Genomic DNA, 19663 nt, shown 5'->3' with positions numbered 1-19663 from the left:
CTTACGATAGCACGTATAGCCTTGAATATTCATTTCCCAGGCCCTGTCCATTTGAAGCCACATCTCAGTTATCCCCACAATATCGTAGCTGCCAATTTCCAAAAGAGCCTCAAGCCCATCCATCTTATTTCTAATACTTCGTGCATTCATATATAGTATTTTTAATTTGTTACTGCCCTCACCCTTCCTATCAACCTCTGTTTCACTCAACCTTATGGCATGATCCCTTTTTGAGTTTTCTGCTTCATTGACACCGTTGTCTTTGTTGACTTCCCTTGTTCTAACTTTCCCTTCAATTTCCTTCTTAAACTTCCAGTTTGTCCCCTCCCCCCTGCTATTTAGTTTAAACACAGCTGTGTTGCAGTAGCAAACCTGCCTGCGGTTTTACATCAATTGAAGCTTTGGGTGACACCTGCCTGTAATTGTACTTATTACAAAAAATACTGTAAAGAATTTTTCATTGAAGCTTACAAGTGTGAGATCTTTTCTGCTTTTGAGCATGCGCAAGCTCGATTGTTTTGACTGCCAAATACTTCCATTTTCTGGCACTGCTAAGACTCCAGCTAGTGTTTTATTTTTGTTTGGGTTGCAAGCCACCAAATTTTAGCTTCCTTTGCCAAAAGCAGAATTAATCACCTTTCTTCCCCAACATATTTCCCCCAGCCCAGCCGCAGTTTAGAATGATGCAGGGATTCAATTGTCTCACCAGCTGACGTCACCATGGAAGTCCTGCCTTCTCAAGCTTTCCTGAGATAACTAATGACCTTCAGGTTAAACTCACTATCAGTTGTCTTTCTATCTGACAGTGTGGCAGAATGATGAGTTTGCTTTTTATTATATAATTTTATATCTATCATGTAGACTGGACTGTTTCCTCTACTGGATGCAGGTCATTGATCTATTGCTGCTTCCCTCTAGTTGAAACGGCATTTACATTTTGTTTCCTAAAAAGGGACACCTGAATATTGGAATATCTTCATTTTAACTATTCCAAGTGATGCTTCTGAATTGCAATAACACATACCAGTCCTCAATAAAGTTCACAAATAGGCTTCAGTCAAATTTGGAGACTGCAAACTATTTGGATTACTGGCTTTTACCTCTTGTTAGTGAACTTTTTTTGGTAATGAAGATAATTTAGTTGGTAGGACTTTGACTTTTAGATGAGAAGGTTGATGGTTAGAGCCCCATGAAACTTGAGTACATAATTTAAGCTGGTAGTCTAGTACACACTGAAGAACTACTGTATCCTTCTTTGAATAAAACCCAAGACTAAATCCTCATCTGCCACTTCCAGTTGTTCTTGTAGATGCTAAATTTCATTTGCACTGTTCAAAAAAGAACAGGAGGTTGCTTCTGTGCATTGCCTTGACCTTTCATTAGGATTTTGCTTATGCAGAGTAGATGTTAGTTTTGGGTACAGTACATTAACCTGACCTATGGGATTTAACCATATTCTTCTCTGATAAAAGTAAGATGCTCAAACTATTTGCGACAGTACCAACTTATACAACTCAAAATTGAAGGGAATAAATTTTTAACACTCATCAGTAGAAATGTGCTGAGCGAAACACTTTAGAATCCTATGTTCTTCAGATCATTTTGATGAGTATCCAATTCTGCTCAGTATCCAATGTGAAAAGCTTTTCAGTTTGACTTACTGGACAGCATTGGTGGGAGAGGAGCTCTCTCACAAGGATTGAAGATATTGTAGAAGCGTATAGCTATCTAAGCTAAAATAATTTGGCTCAGTCAACACAGACCATGTTCTAATACACTGCATTTCCCTCTGTGATGTCATGTTATTTCCTCTGTTTTCAGACAAGACAAGCTAAAGATTCACATGCGCAAGCATACTGGGGAGAGACCATACACATGTATTCATTGCAATGCCAGGTTTGTGCACAACTATGACTTAAAGAATCACTTACGGATACACACAGGAATCCGTCCATACCAATGTGTACATTGCTACAAGAGTTTCACTCGTTCTGACCACCTGCACAGACACATCAAGAGGCAGAGTTGTCGCCTGCCAAGACCTCGTCGGGGCCGCAGACCTGCTGCCTGGCACTCTGCTAGCCTCCTCTATGCACAGGGTGGCCCATCTCAGAGCACACATTCCAATGAAAATAGTACCAGTATCCCACCAAGACAAGAGGATAGGCTTCTAAATGCAAACAAGTTCGATCCAGGCAACACAGGGAAGAACTTCCATGGAAATGTTCAAAATTCCAAGATCTTCTTGAATGAAGCAGCAGTAAAGGAAAGAGAAAACCCCACACCTAGTATGTTGAATGGAAACCATATCATAGATGAAAGGGACAGAAGCATCTTTGCTTTTACCCTGTCTCACAATAATACTTTTTCTCATCTACCCCAACAATACTATTCAACAAGTGATCCATGGGGCATGCAATTTAACCCTACGCCATCTATTCAGGAGGCAAGTAATTAAAGAAATAAAAGGGTGACAAAAATGATAATTATTGACTTGCACAAAGAAATGTCATTCTATAGTTTGATGTGTACTTTCTGAAGATGAAATTGAAACTAAAATCCACATTGAACTTTACGTGTTAAATTTGTATTAATAGCTTTGGATAAATAATTTTACAGACCATTGAATGATCTTGAAGTTGATCTATTATATAAAGTAAATGTATTTAAACAAAACAAAATCCAAAGAAGTTGCGTACTGTAGCCTACACAAACTTGAAATAGTTTTCCTTTGCTGATGTTTTGTGGGAGAAGTGTTGTAATTATTTTTCTACTATAATGTACTTCTTATGACTCCTTTTTCTTCAGTAACTCTGACGAGTTTGCTTGGGCATTAAAAAGGGTAACAACATTAGCCCAGTTATTGAAGTAAATATCAAGGTTTTCTCATTGGTGTATCATTGGTTAAGTTACTAGATTTGTGTTTGGTTTTATTTATTTAACTAAAAATACCCACAGGTTAGTCAGAAATTTGTAAATGAAGGAATTGGATTATTTCTGATTATAAATGGCTAATATTTGAACATTTTATTGTATTTCTATATGTATGCACCTGTGCAAATATCTTCTCCCTATTCACTGTAGGGGAACTATACTTTGTAATTTAAATTAATATTTAATCTCATTACTACAATCACTAAAATGGTGTATTTTGAACTCGTATTTTTCAAAACTGTGGATAATAAGAACAAGATTTAGCCAGTCAGCTGTTTAGCCTGGTGTAACTGTTCAATTAAATCATGGCTGATCTCCACCTTGACTCCATTTTACTGCCTTTGTTCTACGTATCTTGATATCATTCCCCAGCAAAGATTTATTGCTCTCAGTATTGAAAAGATCAGTTGAGCCAGTGTCCATTTAGTTGGAGCTGATTACAGGTTTCCACCACATGATGTGTGACCAGCGCTTTTGATCTCACTTTTTACATGCCCTTAAGCTAATCTTAAAATTATTCCCTCCTGCTCTGCATTTCCTCACCCAAGGGAAGTTAGTCTGTATGATCAGTATTAAATCCTTTAATTATATTAGATCACTCTGGAAAAATTAAAATTTCAAGATGGTATAAGCCACATTTAAGCAAACTCTCCTAATAATTCAACCCTCTAAATCCTGGAATCATGTGTGCAATTTTGGTTTCCTTTTCTGAGGAAGGATGCTTTTGCTCTAAGGGAGTGCAGTGGAGGTTTACCAGGCTGATTCTAGGAATGCTGGGACTGGCATATGAGGAGAGATTGACTAGGTTAGAACGGTTTTCACTGGAGTTCAGATGAATGAAGGGAGATCTCATAGAGACTTATAAAATTCTAACAGGACTACATGCAAGGAGGATGTTCCCAATGTCCAGAACTAAGGATCACAGTCTGAGGATTCAGGGTGGACCATTTAGGACAGAGATGAGGACACATTTCTTCACCCAAAGAGTGGCGAGCCTTTGGAATTCATTACCACAGGAGGTAGTTGATGCCAAAACATTTAATGTATTCAAGAGGCGGCTAGATATTCCACTTGGGGTGAATCGGATCAAAGGTTATTGGGAAAAAGCAGGATTAGGTTACTGAGTTGGACAATCAGCCATGATCGTGATGAATGGCAGAGCAGGCTCGAAGGGCCAAATGGCCTACTCCTGCTCCTCTCTTCTATGTTTCTATTTTTCTATTCTGGTGAATGTGAGCTGTTCTCCCTCCAAACATATCTTTCTTGAGGTTATGTTAAAAGTGTGCCATTGAGACAAAGTTTAGAGCTGTTATTGCTGTCCAACAGAACAAGATTTCTAAACTTAAAGTCTTCACTCACAGAATGTTTTGTAAAGAATGTTATCCATACACACAGGAATATGAAGGCTGATGGAGACCTCATTTTATAGTTGCTGGAGCCAAGCTCTAGGATGGTCAACCACCAATCTTTATCTATCTTCCTATGACAATCACATCATTTTATCTTTTGCTGCCTCTTTTTCTATCACAGTCTTTATCCTGGTTTTCATCAGGTGCCATGAATTCAACATTTTGAAAGCTTACTGTCTTGTGGTACTAATCAACAAAAGGTTCTGCAGTACAGTTTCAGTGCATAACACAACTTTATCTTTTTCTGTACTTTTAAATAGATAAACATATAGTTGTCCACCAGATAGACGTATCCATTTAAAGGTTAGCACTTACTAAACTATCCTAACAGTCAAGAATCAGTCTTCTATATTTGACTGCGTTTATGACATTCTCCAAATGCTACCAGTTTCAGTACATTTCTTGAACTATCTTTTAGTTGTAAAATTGAGTCTTTAATTCAAAATGCAAGATAAACATAACTCCACCTAACAGTTTCTCTAACAGTCACTAACCAAAACTGAATGCAGTCCTCCAACTAGAGTTAAGGCTCTGTACAGCTCATTTATGAATTCCATGACTTTAAGATAATTACACACCTTTTATTTACATTTTGATTACTTTTTTGTATACATGCAAGATTTTGTTATTTGTTCATATGGGAAATTCCTTTATACTACGTTTCTCACCATTAAGAACAATTCTGATGTGTTTTTCTACATGTGGATGAGCTCACACTGCCCGCATTGAACTTCGTCTGTCACAGTCTGCTTATTGATCTAACCAAACCTTTGTAATGTATTGCTGCCTATCACAATTTACTCTGCCTAAACTAATGAATATAATGCTTACAAGAATGGAACACTAAGCAAGTGTTCTTCATTTTAGTTTTAAGACTCAGTTTGACTGTTTATTTGTATGAAAGTGCAATATCACATTTTCTAATTCCCAATGATTCGAGAAAAATTTGGAGAACATTCAGAGAAAGAGATTGCGAGTGTTACCATGTACAAAATGAACATGACGTTTTTTGTGATTCATGTGTGGACACTACACAATGGATCATAGAATGCTATGGTACAAAAGGAAGTGACTTGGCCTTTCAAGCCTCTGACAAGACTTCTTCACATAACAACTAGCGAACCTCAGGCTTTTTATGCTCCTATGCTGTTTTGACAGTCCTTTTTAATGTAACCATGTAATTCACTTTTTGAAGAATTTCTGGATATTGCTTCAGTAATAGTTTGTGACAAGAATTCTAATTTCCAATCATTCTCTGTGCAAGGGTACTTTCTGTAATAGTGTTATCCTTCATGTGAATCATATCTCCTCATAATGCTTGTGAATAGATCCCTTGACGGTAATAGGAAGTGCAGAATTTGAAATATACCCCCTCCTTCATTTCTCCAATTATACTCTCAAAGATGTTTTTGCACTCTTCCAATACATTATTTTTCTTTACTCCTAGCTCCTGAAATAAAATCTTCCTCAAAAAAAATTAAATTATCGAATTATTCTGAAACTCCCTCCCTAACAGCACAGTGAATGTTATTAGATAAGGATACCAATGTGCAAGAGTGGCTCACCACCACATTTTCAAGAAATAGAAACATAGAGAATAAGAGCAGGTATAGGCCCTTAAAGCCTCTCTGCCATTCAATGTGATCATGGCTAATCATCCAACTCAGTACTCTATTCATTATTTCTCCCCATCTCCTTTATCCATTTAACCTGAAGAACTATATTTAACTCCTTGAAAACATTCAATGTTTTGGCTTCAACTGTTTTCAGTGGCAGAGAATTTCACAGGCTCATCACTCTCTGGCTAAAGACATTAATCCTTATCTCAGTCAAAAATGGCCTACACCAAATCCCAAAACTGTGACCCCAGCTCTGGGCTCCTCAGTCATTGGAGACATTCTTCCTGCCTTTATTATGTCTAGTTCTGTTAGAATTTTTCTAGGTTTCTATGAGATAAACAATAAAATGTCGATCTTGCTATTAATGGGAGCAATAACAAGAATAGGCCATTCAGCCCATCAAACTTGTTCAGCCATTTAGTATGATCATGGCTGATGCTCACATTCAATGAAGAAAAATTGTCAAACTCAGACCAAAATGTAACATATAAGATGCTTGTTCCTATCTAACAATAACTGCCCCTATTAAAAACAGAAAACTTCCTACATTGGCTATCTATAATGATTACATAGTGATCTCCATGATGCAAAGCCAGAGATCTCCAAAAGGGAATAGTTTACAATCCTGTGAACATGAACATCTAAGTTATAATGTCTTTTTATTAATTACGGTTGTCCTGAAAAGCTTATAAATTTGGAAATTCTTTTATCCAAAGATTTCAATACATATCAATATTTTAAACATATTTGGAGGTGCTGGTATTGGAATGGGATGGACAAAGTTGAAAACCACACAGCACCAGGTTATAGTCCATCAGGTTCCTCTTATGAACAGTTGCGGGTTCAACACTGACCCCTGGCACCCCGCCCACCTTAGAAACACCCATTTATCCCAACTCTCTGTTTTCTATTGGTTAACCAGTCATCTATCCATGCTAATACATTCCCTGCCACTCCATGCATTACCTTATGGATGAATCTTTTATGCAGCAGCTTATTGAAAGCCTTCTGGAAATCCAAGAATACATCAGCCACCTGTTCCCCTCCATCCACCGGGCTTGTTACATCCTCAAAGAATTCCAGTCAGTTTGTCAAACACGACCTTCCCTTCCTGAATCCATGCTGCATCTGCCTAATGGAACCCTTTCTATCCAGTTGTCTCACTATTTCTTCTTTAATGATAGTCTCCAGCATTTTCCTGACTACAGATGTTAAGCTAACTGGCCTATAGTTACCTGCCTTTTGGGGTGGTAAAATTCAGAATGCTTTTCACATAAGGGGTGAGGAGCTCAATGTTGGGCAGCCCATTACCTGTCTTGAATCTGTCTGCCCTATTGTATGCTCCTTCTTTCTTTAAATGAGAGAGAAGCAGGTATTTACAGAAATTAAAGTGGGTGGCACTGCTGTTACTTGTGTTGCAAGTGAGCAGGTGCCCTGAGTGAGTGAGTAGGCAGCTCTGAGGGCACAAAAGATTAGTGGTGTCAGATTTAGGGTTGGTGATAGGGAATGAGGGGAAGTGTTGCAGGCATAAATAAGTGTGGTAGAGCATGAACCTCAATAGGAGGTGAGTAAAGTAGCAGAGATAAAATGAGTGTGAGGTAATCAGAGAGAAGATGGTGGCGGAGTGGAGAAGGTTGGTGAACTTCCTCCTACATTGCCTTCATGAGACAGCAATGAGCTGGGTGGCAACCTTAAACTAGACTGGTATGGTCTGGTGTTGTGGCTTTCACTCCTAAGTGCTGGGGAAAAAGGATGTCCCTCATGTGCACCATTTCATCCAGCAGAACCTCCAGTTCATGGCCTGCATAGTGGGACACTGATTCCCCTGACTGCCATGTCCAGGGCAAATGTCAGGAATGCAGCTCTGACTGACAAGAGCTTAACTGGATACACAATGGGCTTTTAAAGATGGCATGGATGCAAGAGATGATGAGGAATTCTAGGATATCTGTTGAGTGACAAGTTGTTCTGGAAATGGCACTTGGTAAGATGGGTCCAGAATGCAGAAACAGAGTAGGTGAGTTTGGTAAAATATGCCTGGAAGGATAACAGAGGCAGGAAGCCTCATAATCTATAAAAAGTATGTGGATGAGCACTTGAATGTTATAACATTCAAAGCTATGGCCAATTGCTGACAAATGGGAGTAGTGTAGATAGGTCAGTGCAGACTTGATGAGCTGAAGATCCTCTTCTGTGCTGTATGACAGTCTATGGCAAGAACATTCACTCGGCTTTATGACTAAAAACCCTCCAAAAACTCAATTGAACTTGGACTTACGCAGAAAGGAAAGACTGACCCTATAATAGCTTTTACTACAAAAGAAAAACATTTGTCCCAATTAAGGCTGTTTATTTGCAATGTATTTGCTTGATTTTTTTCACTAAATTGCTCAGTCCTTTCTCTCTCCAGAAATCTCATCTAGTGCCTCATAATATATAACTTGGTCCACAATTTTGAGTGAAAAGATGTGCCTGACCTTTCTTCTACTTTTCCAATCATAGTCATATGTTCATTTCTACTTGATTCTTTTATCTTGTATCTTCTCGTAATCTTAAAAATGGAATTGTATTACATTAGAGTCTACTTTCCAAACAAAAGTGAAATTCCTTTATCTTTTACCTCATAATTAAAATTCCTAATATTTGGAATAATCCTCATAGCTCAATTTTATTCTCGAAGCTCTCAAAAACTACTTGAAGCTATGCTTGCTCAAATCTCATGCTTTAAATCTCAATTGTAATCTGTCAAATCACATATGAATGAGGGAGTAGGGGCTTCTAGATGTGGTGCTAATCAAGTCGAGTGCTTTATTCTAGATGGTGTCAAGCTTCTTAAGTGTTGCTGGAGTTGTGTTCAACCAGGCAAATGGGGAATATTCCATCACATTCCTGACTACTCACCGAAATACTCCTAGCTTCTGATTTGCTCTTGTAGCCACTGTATTTATCTGACAAATCTAGATTCTGGTCAGTGGTAATCCTCAGGATGTTGATAATTAGGAATTCTATGAGGATAAAACCATTCAATCTCAAGTAGCAATGTTTAGGTTGTTTCTTCTCTCCGACCAACACCAGTATGTACCATTTATGAGATGCACAAATTCATTAAAGATTCTTAGACACCACCATTCAAACGCACAACCACTTCCTAGAAGGTCATGGTGGCAGATACATGGGAACACCTTCACCTGCAAGTTCCTCTCCAAGCCATTCACCATCCTGACTTGGAAATTTGTTGCCGTTCCTTCAGTGTCACTGGGTCAAAATCCTGGAACCCCCTTGTGCCATTATGGATCAATGTGGACTGCAGCAGTTCAAAAATGCAGCTCAACACCACTTTCTCAAGGGAAACTAAGGAACAGTAATAAATGTTGGCTAGCAGTGAAGCCCATGTCCTACAAATGAACAAAAAACTCAAACTTTTCAATTGTATTGTTGATGAAACTAAGAATTTGCTGTCGGTACCTCACAGAAACTGTCAGCCTTTTCTGGAGTTTGCAGATAAACACAGAGGTCTGAGAATTACTGTCAATTATTTATTTATTTCCACAGGATGCACTATTGATGTATTTACAAACGGCAGTCAATTCAAAATTACTGAGTTAAAGAAAACTTACTCTTTTATGCTATTGTTTCACTGTAAAATCTCTTCAAATGGTACTCCTTGTTAAACGAGATGCTACCATATTTTTTAATGGTGTGTTAAGTTCATATTTCCTGCAGAACACCCTCTCTGAACCTGAAATCCAATTTTATATTTGTGGAAGACATTTTCATTGTAATTTAAAGGAAATAGTAAAATATTGTTTACGATATTTCATCTTTAACCTTAATTCTATTTCATTCACTTTGCTGCTGTAACATTTATAATTAAAAGTAAAATTTCAGGCTTCAAGTCACTATCTGTGAGAATACTATACGACTTACCTTGCTTAATGACATCACTTTTGATCCAAACCTGGAGATTCCCTCAGCAAGGTACCAGACTTAAACTAATGTTGGGCAAAGGAAAATCAATGTCAAAGAGATGAATCGATTTTTTATGGGCAGCTTCCTTAAAGTTTAGAAGTGAATGCTATATCTTTGTCACTGAACACAATATCCAGCCCAATGTCATTGGAGGAGGGTAGTTCAACATTCAGCTAACAAAACTGTAGTTCCAAATTTGTTCCAAAAAATCCCTTTAGAATAGTGATGTTTTACTGAATGGACACTGTCAATAGCTTTTAGTCAAACTGTTCAAGTATATAATTACACCTCTGAGAGATGAGACTTGAATCCAGGCCTTCTCCCATAGAGGTAAGTGACACTATCACTACACCACAAGAATTCTGAGAGATTGTTTGTATTCTTAATTTATTTGTTCTTTCATGCGGACATTCATATGGCAAAGCCAGCATTTGTTACCAATTCCTAAATCATGTCCCCTATTTTCTCCATCACTCCCATCACTTTTCTCTTGAAGTGTTCCCTTAGTTGAATGTATGTTCTTGGATTTTCATGCCAGAACTTCTTTCAGTTACATAAAATCACATAATATATACAACACATAAATGTGTCATTCAGCCCAATCAGTCAGTGTATACGGTCCATTTCTGCCTCCTCTCACACCCAGAATCTACACTTCTAAACTAGTACCTGACTGTCAAAATCTCAATCTAACATTTATTTGCCCTATATTCAAGTAAATGGAATAAATCCAGAGCCAAATGAGAGGATACCACTTAGTTTGCAAAACATTGTTATGTGAAAGGCCAAACACTCCACCAGAACGCAGCTGAGGCTACAAACAATTGGATAGTGGCATCGAATAGGAAACTAACAATCTGTAAATTTACTCTAATTAAACAGTTACTCCAATGGACCAATAACAAAACCAACAAAGATGTTATTTTTGTGTGAACACTCAATATAAACTGAACTTTGACAGACCTTTATGCCTTCTGTAAGAACATAAGAAATAGGAATATGAGAAGACCATTCGGCCCCTTGAGTCTGTTCCAACATTCAATATGATCATGACTGACTTGACACACATTCACATTCACTTTCCTGCCCTTTTGCTATAACCCTAGATTCCCCTACTGATCAAGAATCTATCTATCTATCTTAGCCTTAAATATACACAAGGGCACTGCCCCCCCCCCAATAGCTCTCTATAGCAAGGAATTCCAAAATCTCTGAGAGAAGAATTTCTCATCTCAATTTTTAATTGGTGCTTCTTTATTCTGAAACTATGCCCTCTGATCCTGGACTCTCCCACGAGATAAAACATCCTTTTCGGCATTTACCCTGTCAAGCCCCCAGTAATCCTATATGTTCCAATGAGATCATCTCAAACACTTCTGAACTCCAACGAGTAGAGTCCAATTTGATTACCCTTTGCTCATAAGGCAATCCCTCCACATCAGGGATCATCCTCGTGAATGTTATCTGAACTGCCTCCAATGAAACAATACCTTTTTAAATAAAACTGTTCACAGCACTCCAGCATCTTGTACTTCCTAACTTTTGTACTCCAGACCCTGAGATATAAAAGTAGAGAGGCAGGAGGCTGGGAGAATACAGCAAGCCAGGCAGCATCGGGAGGTGCAGAAGTTGACATTTTGTGTGTAACCTTTCTTCAGGACTAGGGATGGAATGGCAGATGAAGGGTTTAGCGGGGCAGGGTGGTGAAGTGGGGACAGGTAGAGCTGGTTAGTCAATGGGAGGAATGAATCCGGTTGGTGGCAGGGAGGAAATGAAGGGAGTAGGAGGGACTGGGAGTCAAGGATGGGAAGGGAGGTTATTTGAAATTGGAGAACTCAATGTTAAGTCCTCCAGGCTGTAGGATGTCCAGGAGGAAGATGAGGTGTTGTTCCTCCAATTTGCTGTTTGGTTTATTGTGGCAATGGAGAAGGCCAAGGACAGTCATGTCAGAAAGGGAATGGGAAGTGGAATGAAAATGGGTGGTGACTGGGAGGTCCGGTCTCCTCCATTGCCACATGAACCAAACCACACATTAGAGGGTCAACAACTTGTTTGATTAAACTAGGTGTATTCATCCCTGCTCCCAAGAGTAGGGAAAGTCCTTTGTCATCTATGTATCTGGATAAACATGTTTACTGTATATTTTGATGATGTTTATTTGGTTTGATGTTGATATTGATACATTTTCGTAACCTGTAAATACTTGAGTCAAACTATTACGATATCAGCTAATATATTGAATGAGTAATTAGGCATTTCAGTGAGCTGAAGTACAGAGTTAATTTTTAAAGAAAATTTTACTGTTCCTAGTTTCCCACTTCCTATCCTAAGAATTCTGACTCATAATAACAAACATAAGAACTCAGTCAGTAGGCAATTCAGTCCCTTGAGCTTGCTATGCCATTGGATGTGATCATGGCTGATTTCATCTCAGCCTCAACTCCACTTTCCTCCCACTCTCTCTATCACTTCAATCTATTACTGTTTAAAACCTGTCTGTCTTGTTAATTTCACTCAGTGTCCTGGCATCTATCACACTCTGGAGTAGTGAATTCCACAGATTCATGACTCTTTGAAGGAAGTATTTCCTTCTCACCTCTGTTTTAAATCTGTTACCTCTTATCCAAAAACTGTGACTTGATCTGATAATCTTCCATTCTACTTTCTTTGTCACCCATGATTCCCTTACTGATTAAGAATGTCTACCTTAGCATTGAATATATTTAACAATGCAGTCTCTACAGACCTCTATTGGTGCAGTGTTATGCAATCTTTCTCCAATTTAATATTTAAATAATATTCAGCTCCTCTATTCTTTCTGCCAAAGTGCATAACCTCACATTATATTCTAGCTCCCAATTCCAATCAATGGAATTTAAGCTTATTCACTTAACCTGTCTATTTGTGGCAACCTCACAATTGCATTCTGATCTATTTTTGTGTCATCTGCCAATCTGGCAATAATACATTCACTTCCTTTTCCAAGTCATTAATGTATATTGTAAATAATTGTTGTCCCTACACTGATCCCTGTGACACTACACTAGTTACAGGTTGCCAACCTGAAAATGTCCCCCTTTCCCCAACTCTGTCTTCTATTAGTTAGTCCCTGCTTATATGCTAATCTCAACATCATGAAGTCTTAGCTTAATCAAACAACTTTTGGAAATCCAAATATATCACATCGACTAATATCGCTTTATCTATCAGGCTTGTTAACTCCTCAAAGTATTCCTGACAATGTATGAAATATGACCAGCCTCCATGCATTTTCACCAGGCTGTTCATCCACAATGGTCAACAGAGTTGTGTTGATCCTATTGTCACCTGATATTTGCACATAACAATTGATGAGTAGCTACCAGGAATGGGACATCAGTTGATTCAGTTGTCCTTTCATGCCCTAACCATTCGTGACACCATTAAAAATAGGCAAAAGTAACCAACTCAAAAAAGACCAGGAATTGGACATTTGGAAGAAAGAGAACATAAAGTTACTTTTATTGCAAGTTATTGACTATTGTTCAAAATTATTTGAGTTCTGAAGGGTCACTGGCCCCAAAACATTGACTCTGCTTTCTCTTCACAGACATTGCCATATCTGCTGAAGTTTTCCAGAAATTTCTGTTTTTGTTCAAAGTTGTTACCTGATTTTATTCCAGGTCATGTTTCAGTTTATTTCTAAGCCCGTGATAGTTGAAGTAACTTTCACCACTTCATAAATTCCCTTTTGCTGAAATATCACCATGATGGCTCAGTGGTTAGCACTGCTGCCTCACGGCGCCAGAGACCCATGTTCAATTCCAGCCTTAGGTGACTGTCTGTGTGGAGTTTGCATATTCTCCTCAGAGTGCTCCGGTTTCCTCCCACAATCCAATCCAAAGATGTGCAAGTTAGGTAAATTGGCCATGCTAAATTGCCCATAGTGTTCAGGGATGTGTAGGTAAGGTGCATTAGTCAGGGGTAAATATAGAGTAAAAGGATAGGGGAATGGGTCTGGGTGGGTTACTCTTTGGCGGGTTGAAGTAGATTTGTTGGGCCGAAGGTTCTGTTTCCACACTGTAGGGATTCTATGCTCTGTGCTTACATGTTGGTAAACTGACCAAAGCCCCTATTGGGTCTCATATCTTGTTAATCCCTATCTATTTCAAAGTGGTATATATAATTATGTGCAAATTATTGGCCCTTAGAAGCATTATAAACCATACCAATGATCTGATTATTTTGCTCTTTATACCTAGTTGAATTTGCAAACAAAACATTTCAACATTCTATCTGTATTTGATTAAGTTAGGGCATATCTTTATTATGCAAAATAAATATATTATCATTTTAAAACAAGGATAAATCAGTGCTGAATTTCAGGCCAGTAAATTTTGGTGGAAACATTATTTTTAAAATTTGTGAGTGTTGTTTCGGCCAGCATTTATTACCCACTACTAATTAATTGAGGGCAGTTAAGAGTCAACCACATTACTGTGAATCTGGAGTTGTGTATAGGCCTGGTCAGGAGTGCTGGTAGATTTCCTTACCTATGGGACATTTGTGAACCAGATGGGTGTTTATGACAATCAACAATAGCGGCATGGCACCATTAGGCTACATTTTAATTTCAGGCTTTAAATTTTCACCATCTGCCATGATGAGATTTGAATCTTTTTCAAGAGTCATGCAGCGTGGAAGCGGAACTTTTGGTTCAACCAGTCCACACCAGCCATGAACTAGTCCCACCTACCTGCTGCAGTTCTAATTATTGGTTCAGTGACCTTACCACTATGCCAATGCCTCCTCAATTGCTTTTGTATTTATATTAATATTGTATCTGTTTACATAGAAGAGAGACATATCCAAAAAGGAATTTCATGCAATTTGAAAAATATTTAATGTAGATCAGAAAAGCCTATTGTTATAGGTTTGAGATCCATGCTAACAATCAAGCACAACTGACTTTTACGAATAGCAGTACTGCCCCTATTTAAATCTACAGTGAACATGGCCTGGGAAAAGTATATCATGGGAATGTATTTCCTTCATACAAACAACTCCCATGTTCCAGAAAGACACTGACTCATAGGAAGCATTTTCCTTCATATTTGTGTACAGATGCAGTCATACAAACCTAGACTTAATGAACTGATAGGAGAACAACTCTCATAATATGTATTTTTGATAGGACCTTATGTTTGCAAATTCAGTATTTATTGTTTTTATTATGAAAACTTAAACCATTGCAGATTCTATGTTTAATATAAGCACAAAACAACCAAAATAATGAACCTAAACTATTTTTCTATTGTTTTTATTCTAGTGAAAAGTTAGCAGACTGTAAATAAGGCCAAGTACATATTTAAGGGATAACTAAGTATTCTGTACACCCAAAGGATTGAGAATATGCAGTGAAACAATTCAGGTTGTTAAACTTGGCTTCCTGTGAGATACAGCAGGACGTGTTTATCAGTGCTCAGTCAATATGGCTTTGTGTTTGATTCACTGCCGCATTATCTGGTCCTGCTTACAACTTTAGAGTTTGCTTCTTGCTCCAAGGTTGAATAGTAGCAGATAACTTGCCACAGCTAAGGGATAATTCAACAAAATGGATTCTGCAGCTGCCCATAATGCATCGACAGTCACACATATTCTGAGCTGCAACTTGAAACTATACATTTAACCTATAAGGTTAACCTTTGAATCTGTCACATGGATATTTGAGAGTAGCAGCTTGTAAGCTGAGATCAGTTTTCTGTGTGTTTCTTAAGTTGCTAATGCTTTTTCTTTCTTTGGAAATATAACTTTCATAAACTTTGACAACTTTGATTAAGGAATGTTATCATTCTCAATAACGTTTTGGAATATTATGTCCCAATATCTTTTGAAACACATTAAAAAGGCAGTTGGTGGCACAGTGGTTAGCATTACTGCCTCACAGCACCGGGGATCCAGGTTCGATTCCAGCTTCGATTCCAGCCTCGGGCGACTGTCTGTGTGGAGTTTGCACATTCTCCCTGTGTCTACGTAGGTTTCCTTCGGGTGCTCCAGTTTCCTCCCACAATCCAAAGATGTGCAGGTTAGGTGAATTGGCCATGGTAATTTGCCCATAGTGATAGGTGCATTAGTCAGAGGGAAATGGGTCTGGGTGGGTTACTCTTTGGAGGGTCGGTGTGGACTTGCTGGGCCGAAGAGCCTGTTTCCACACTGTAGGAAATCTAATTTAATCTAGGTGCTGCGATATTTACTGGACAGAATCCTGCAGCAGATGTCATGTGACATTGCTTAAACATCCTGATTCTGAACTTGGAACAATACAGCAGAAGAATAGGCCCTTTGGTCCACATGCCTGTGCTGACCATAATACCATTCTGAACTAATCCCATCTGTCTGCACATGGTCCATATCCTTTTAATCCCCGCCTGCTCATGTAACAGTCTTATACTTGAAATGTATTGTTGAGGTGAACAACTAAAATATAGAGCTGAAGGGAATGAGAAACCCAGGAAAACACTGTGCGTTATGGACTGATTATTTATGTTGTATAATTATAAGTGTGATCCATATAACAAGCTATTGTGAATGTTTTACTTTTGCTGTGAATTATGCAGCAAAGGAATTTGACCAAGCAGTCTCTGTCTCGCTTTTGTAGCCAATGAATTAATCTGCCTAGTTCAGTTCAGTTTCTGGTCGATGGTAACCCCAGGATATTGATAGTGGGGGAATTCAGTGATGGTAACACCATTGAATGTAAATATTAAGGGATGGTGATTAGATTGTCTCTTTTTGGAGACAGCTACAGCCTGACATTTGTGACGCAAATGTTATTTATCACTTTTTACTTACCTCATTGTCAGGTCTTGCTGCATTTGGACATGGACTACTTCAGTATGAGGAATTACAAAATTTACTGAAAATTATGCAATCATTGGCAAACATCATAAGGTCAGAAGTGAGGATGGAGGGAAAGTCATTGATGAAGCAGCTGAAGATGATCGAGCCTAGGATACTACCTTGAAGAACTTCTGTAGAATTGTCCTGAGCTGAGATGGCTGATTTCAAATAACCACAACCACCTTAATGTGCCAGGTAGGATACCAGCTAGCAGGCAGCTTGCCCCCAATTCCCATTTTCTCCAGTTTTTCCAAGGGTCTTTGATGCTACATATAGTTAATGCAGCCTTGGTGTCAAGGGCTGTCACTCTCACTTCACCTCTGGAATTGAGCTCTTTTGTCTATGTTTGAGCCATGGCTGTAATGAGGTCAGGAGCTGAGTGGCCCTGGTGGAATCCAAACTGGGCATTGTAAATATATTCCTTACTTGCTGGCTGTGACTCTGGATGGATTCAGCACTCAAAACCCTGTGGTGACTCTGTAACCCAAGCAGGGGGGGTAGTCACGTGACGTCCCTGCCTCACACCCGGAAGAGTGCAGGGCGGTCACGTGACGTCCACGCCTCGCACCAGGAAGAGTGCAGGGCGGTCACGTGACGTCCACGCCTCGCACCAGGAAGAGTGCAGGGCGGTCACGTGACGTCCACGCCTCGCACCAGGAAGAGTGCAGGGCGGTCACGTGACGTCCACGCCTCGCACCAGGAAGAGTGCAGGGCGGTCACGTGACGTCCACGCCTCGCACCAGGAAGAGTGCAGGGCGGTCACGTGACGTCCACGCCTCGCACCAGGAAGAGTGCAGGGCGGTCACGTGACGTCCACGCCTCGCACCAGGAAGAGTGCAGGGCGGTCACGTGACGTCCACGCCTCGCACCAGGAAGAGTGCAGGGCGGTCACGTGACGTCCACGCCTCGCACCAGGAAGAGTGCAGGGCGGTCACGTGACGTCCACGCCTCGCACCAGGAAGAGTGCAGGGCGGTCACGTGACGTCCACGCCTCGCACCAGGAAGAGTGCAGGGCGGTCACGTGACGTCCACGCCTCGCACCAGGAAGAGTGCAGGGCGGTCACGTGACGTCCACGCCTCGCACCAGGAAGAGTGCAGGGCGGTCACGTGACGTCCACGCCTCGCACCAGGAAGAGTGCAGGGCGGTCACGTGACGTCCACGCCTCGCACCAGGAAGAGTGCAGGGCGGTCACGTGACGTCCACGCCTCGCACCAGGAAGAGTGCAGGGCGGTCACGTGACGTCCACGCCTCGCACCAGGAAGAGTGCAGGGCGGTCACGTGACGTCCACGCCTCGCACCAGGAAGAGTGCAGGGCGGTCACGTGACGTCCACGCCTCGCACCAGGAAGAGTGCAGGGCGGTCACGTGACGTCCACGCCTCGCACCAGGAAGAGTGCAGGGCGGTCACGTGACGTCCGAATGTACGGAGGGTGGAAGAAAAGCCAGTAGCGTTTTGAAGACCAAGACGGTGGTGTTTCAGTGAGAGAGAGTTGGTAGTGGAAACCTAACGGTGACAACGAAACTGCTGATAAATCTCGCTGAAAGGGTCAGTTGCTTGGGTGTATTTCATCCAAACTGACCAGCCACCGCTTTGTCTTTGATTGGGTTGGTTGTTTGGTTATATTTATATCTAAACTAACTGACTACTGGACGGGAGGATTAAAATAAAAATACATAAAATAAAAGGGGAGTTTGATAAAGAGTGTGAAGAATATGGAGGATGTTCTTCCAATTTAATGTTGTCCGTAAAATAGCAGTGGGGTAAAGCCAGAAGTCAGTTAGTCAGTGGGCTTGCAAAGAATAAACAAAAAGCAATGATGGAGAAATATGATAAGATTTGGGAGGAATTACAGAAACAAGGCAAAGTCCCTAAAGATGAGGAGAAGAAGAAATTGTCACTGTTTTTAGGAAAAGCAGAAGAGCAAGCTAAATTAGAAGGAGAAGAGCACATGAAGGGAAAGAAAGGTTCAATATTAGTTAGAAGAAAGTGGACAAAAGAAGGCGGGGAGAAAGAGGAGAGGCGGATTCATCTGCACAACATGATGTTAGCCTGTATGGCGGTAGAAACATTACAAAAGGGAGTAGGTGGTACCTTTACAACAGATTTGACAAAGGAGATAGAAAAGGCAGGATCATCTGCGCCATTATGTCCTAAATTGCCTGTGGTACAATCACCACCTCCATATCCTGTAATAGAAATGCCACTTATGTATGTTCAAGAAGGGGTGTTAGACATGCGAGAAGTAGGAACAAGAGAGTACAATGTAGTAAAACAGAGACTGGCGGAGGCTGTAGAAGAAAGCATTAGAAAAGTAGAAAAATTAACATTAGAAGTTGATCAGAGGGTTAAGGAATCGGAGGAAGCAAATAGGGTGACAATGATGCACAGTAGGAATAAAGAACAGCTAAAACAGGGGAGATGTTTTCCAGTGCAGGAGCCAGATGCTCATTCAACACCATATAGTGCTGAGAATGAAAAGAGGGGAAGATTACATGATTCAGGTCAGTTATTGGATGATGGGTTCTCAGACAGAAGGAGGAGAGATTTGAGGGAAGAACAGGATAGAGAGAAATTGGATGAGGAGGAGTCTAAAAGTAGTATACATATTGAGGACGAGGAATCCCTGACAGACAATGATCCAAACACCTACCCGGTCACCTTGAAAGGCTCACTCACAATGCATACTGAACATGGCCCTCCACTGAAGCCCCTCCCTGAACTAAGTTACGACTTGCGTCAAAGAGACACATTACGACAACCTATAAAGTATCAGCACCAAATGCCATTAATTTACAGAGGCTCTTATCTGGGGAATGTCTATCAGCCTTTTACATTTACTGACATGAACTGTA

At 40.1% G+C, this 19663-nt stretch overlaps 1 protein-coding gene across 4 annotated transcripts in view; it reads left to right on the top strand.

Annotated features, from left to right (window-relative positions):
• The window catches only part of LOC122563508 (zinc finger and BTB domain-containing protein 7C), a 240135-nt gene extending 236882 nt beyond the window's left edge, over nt 1–3253 (top strand). For all 4 annotated transcript variants that reach the window (XM_043717424.1, XM_043717595.1, XM_043717351.1 and 1 more), the window contains one exon: nt 1822–3253. In XM_043717424.1, coding sequence (XP_043573359.1) covers nt 1822–2458 — 637 coding nt within the window. In that variant the 3' untranslated portion in view covers nt 2459–3253. The remainder of the gene's footprint in view (nt 1–1821) is intronic.
• Nucleotides 3254–19663: the final 16410 nt, after the last annotated feature.

The sequence above is a fragment of the Chiloscyllium plagiosum genome, chromosome 1, assembly GCF_004010195.1.
Source record: "Chiloscyllium plagiosum isolate BGI_BamShark_2017 chromosome 1, ASM401019v2, whole genome shotgun sequence".
NCBI classification, from domain to species: domain Eukaryota; kingdom Metazoa; phylum Chordata; class Chondrichthyes; order Orectolobiformes; family Hemiscylliidae; genus Chiloscyllium; species Chiloscyllium plagiosum.
The sequence above is the reverse complement of the archived record's forward strand: the minus strand, read 5'-3'. Positions and strand labels throughout refer to the sequence as shown.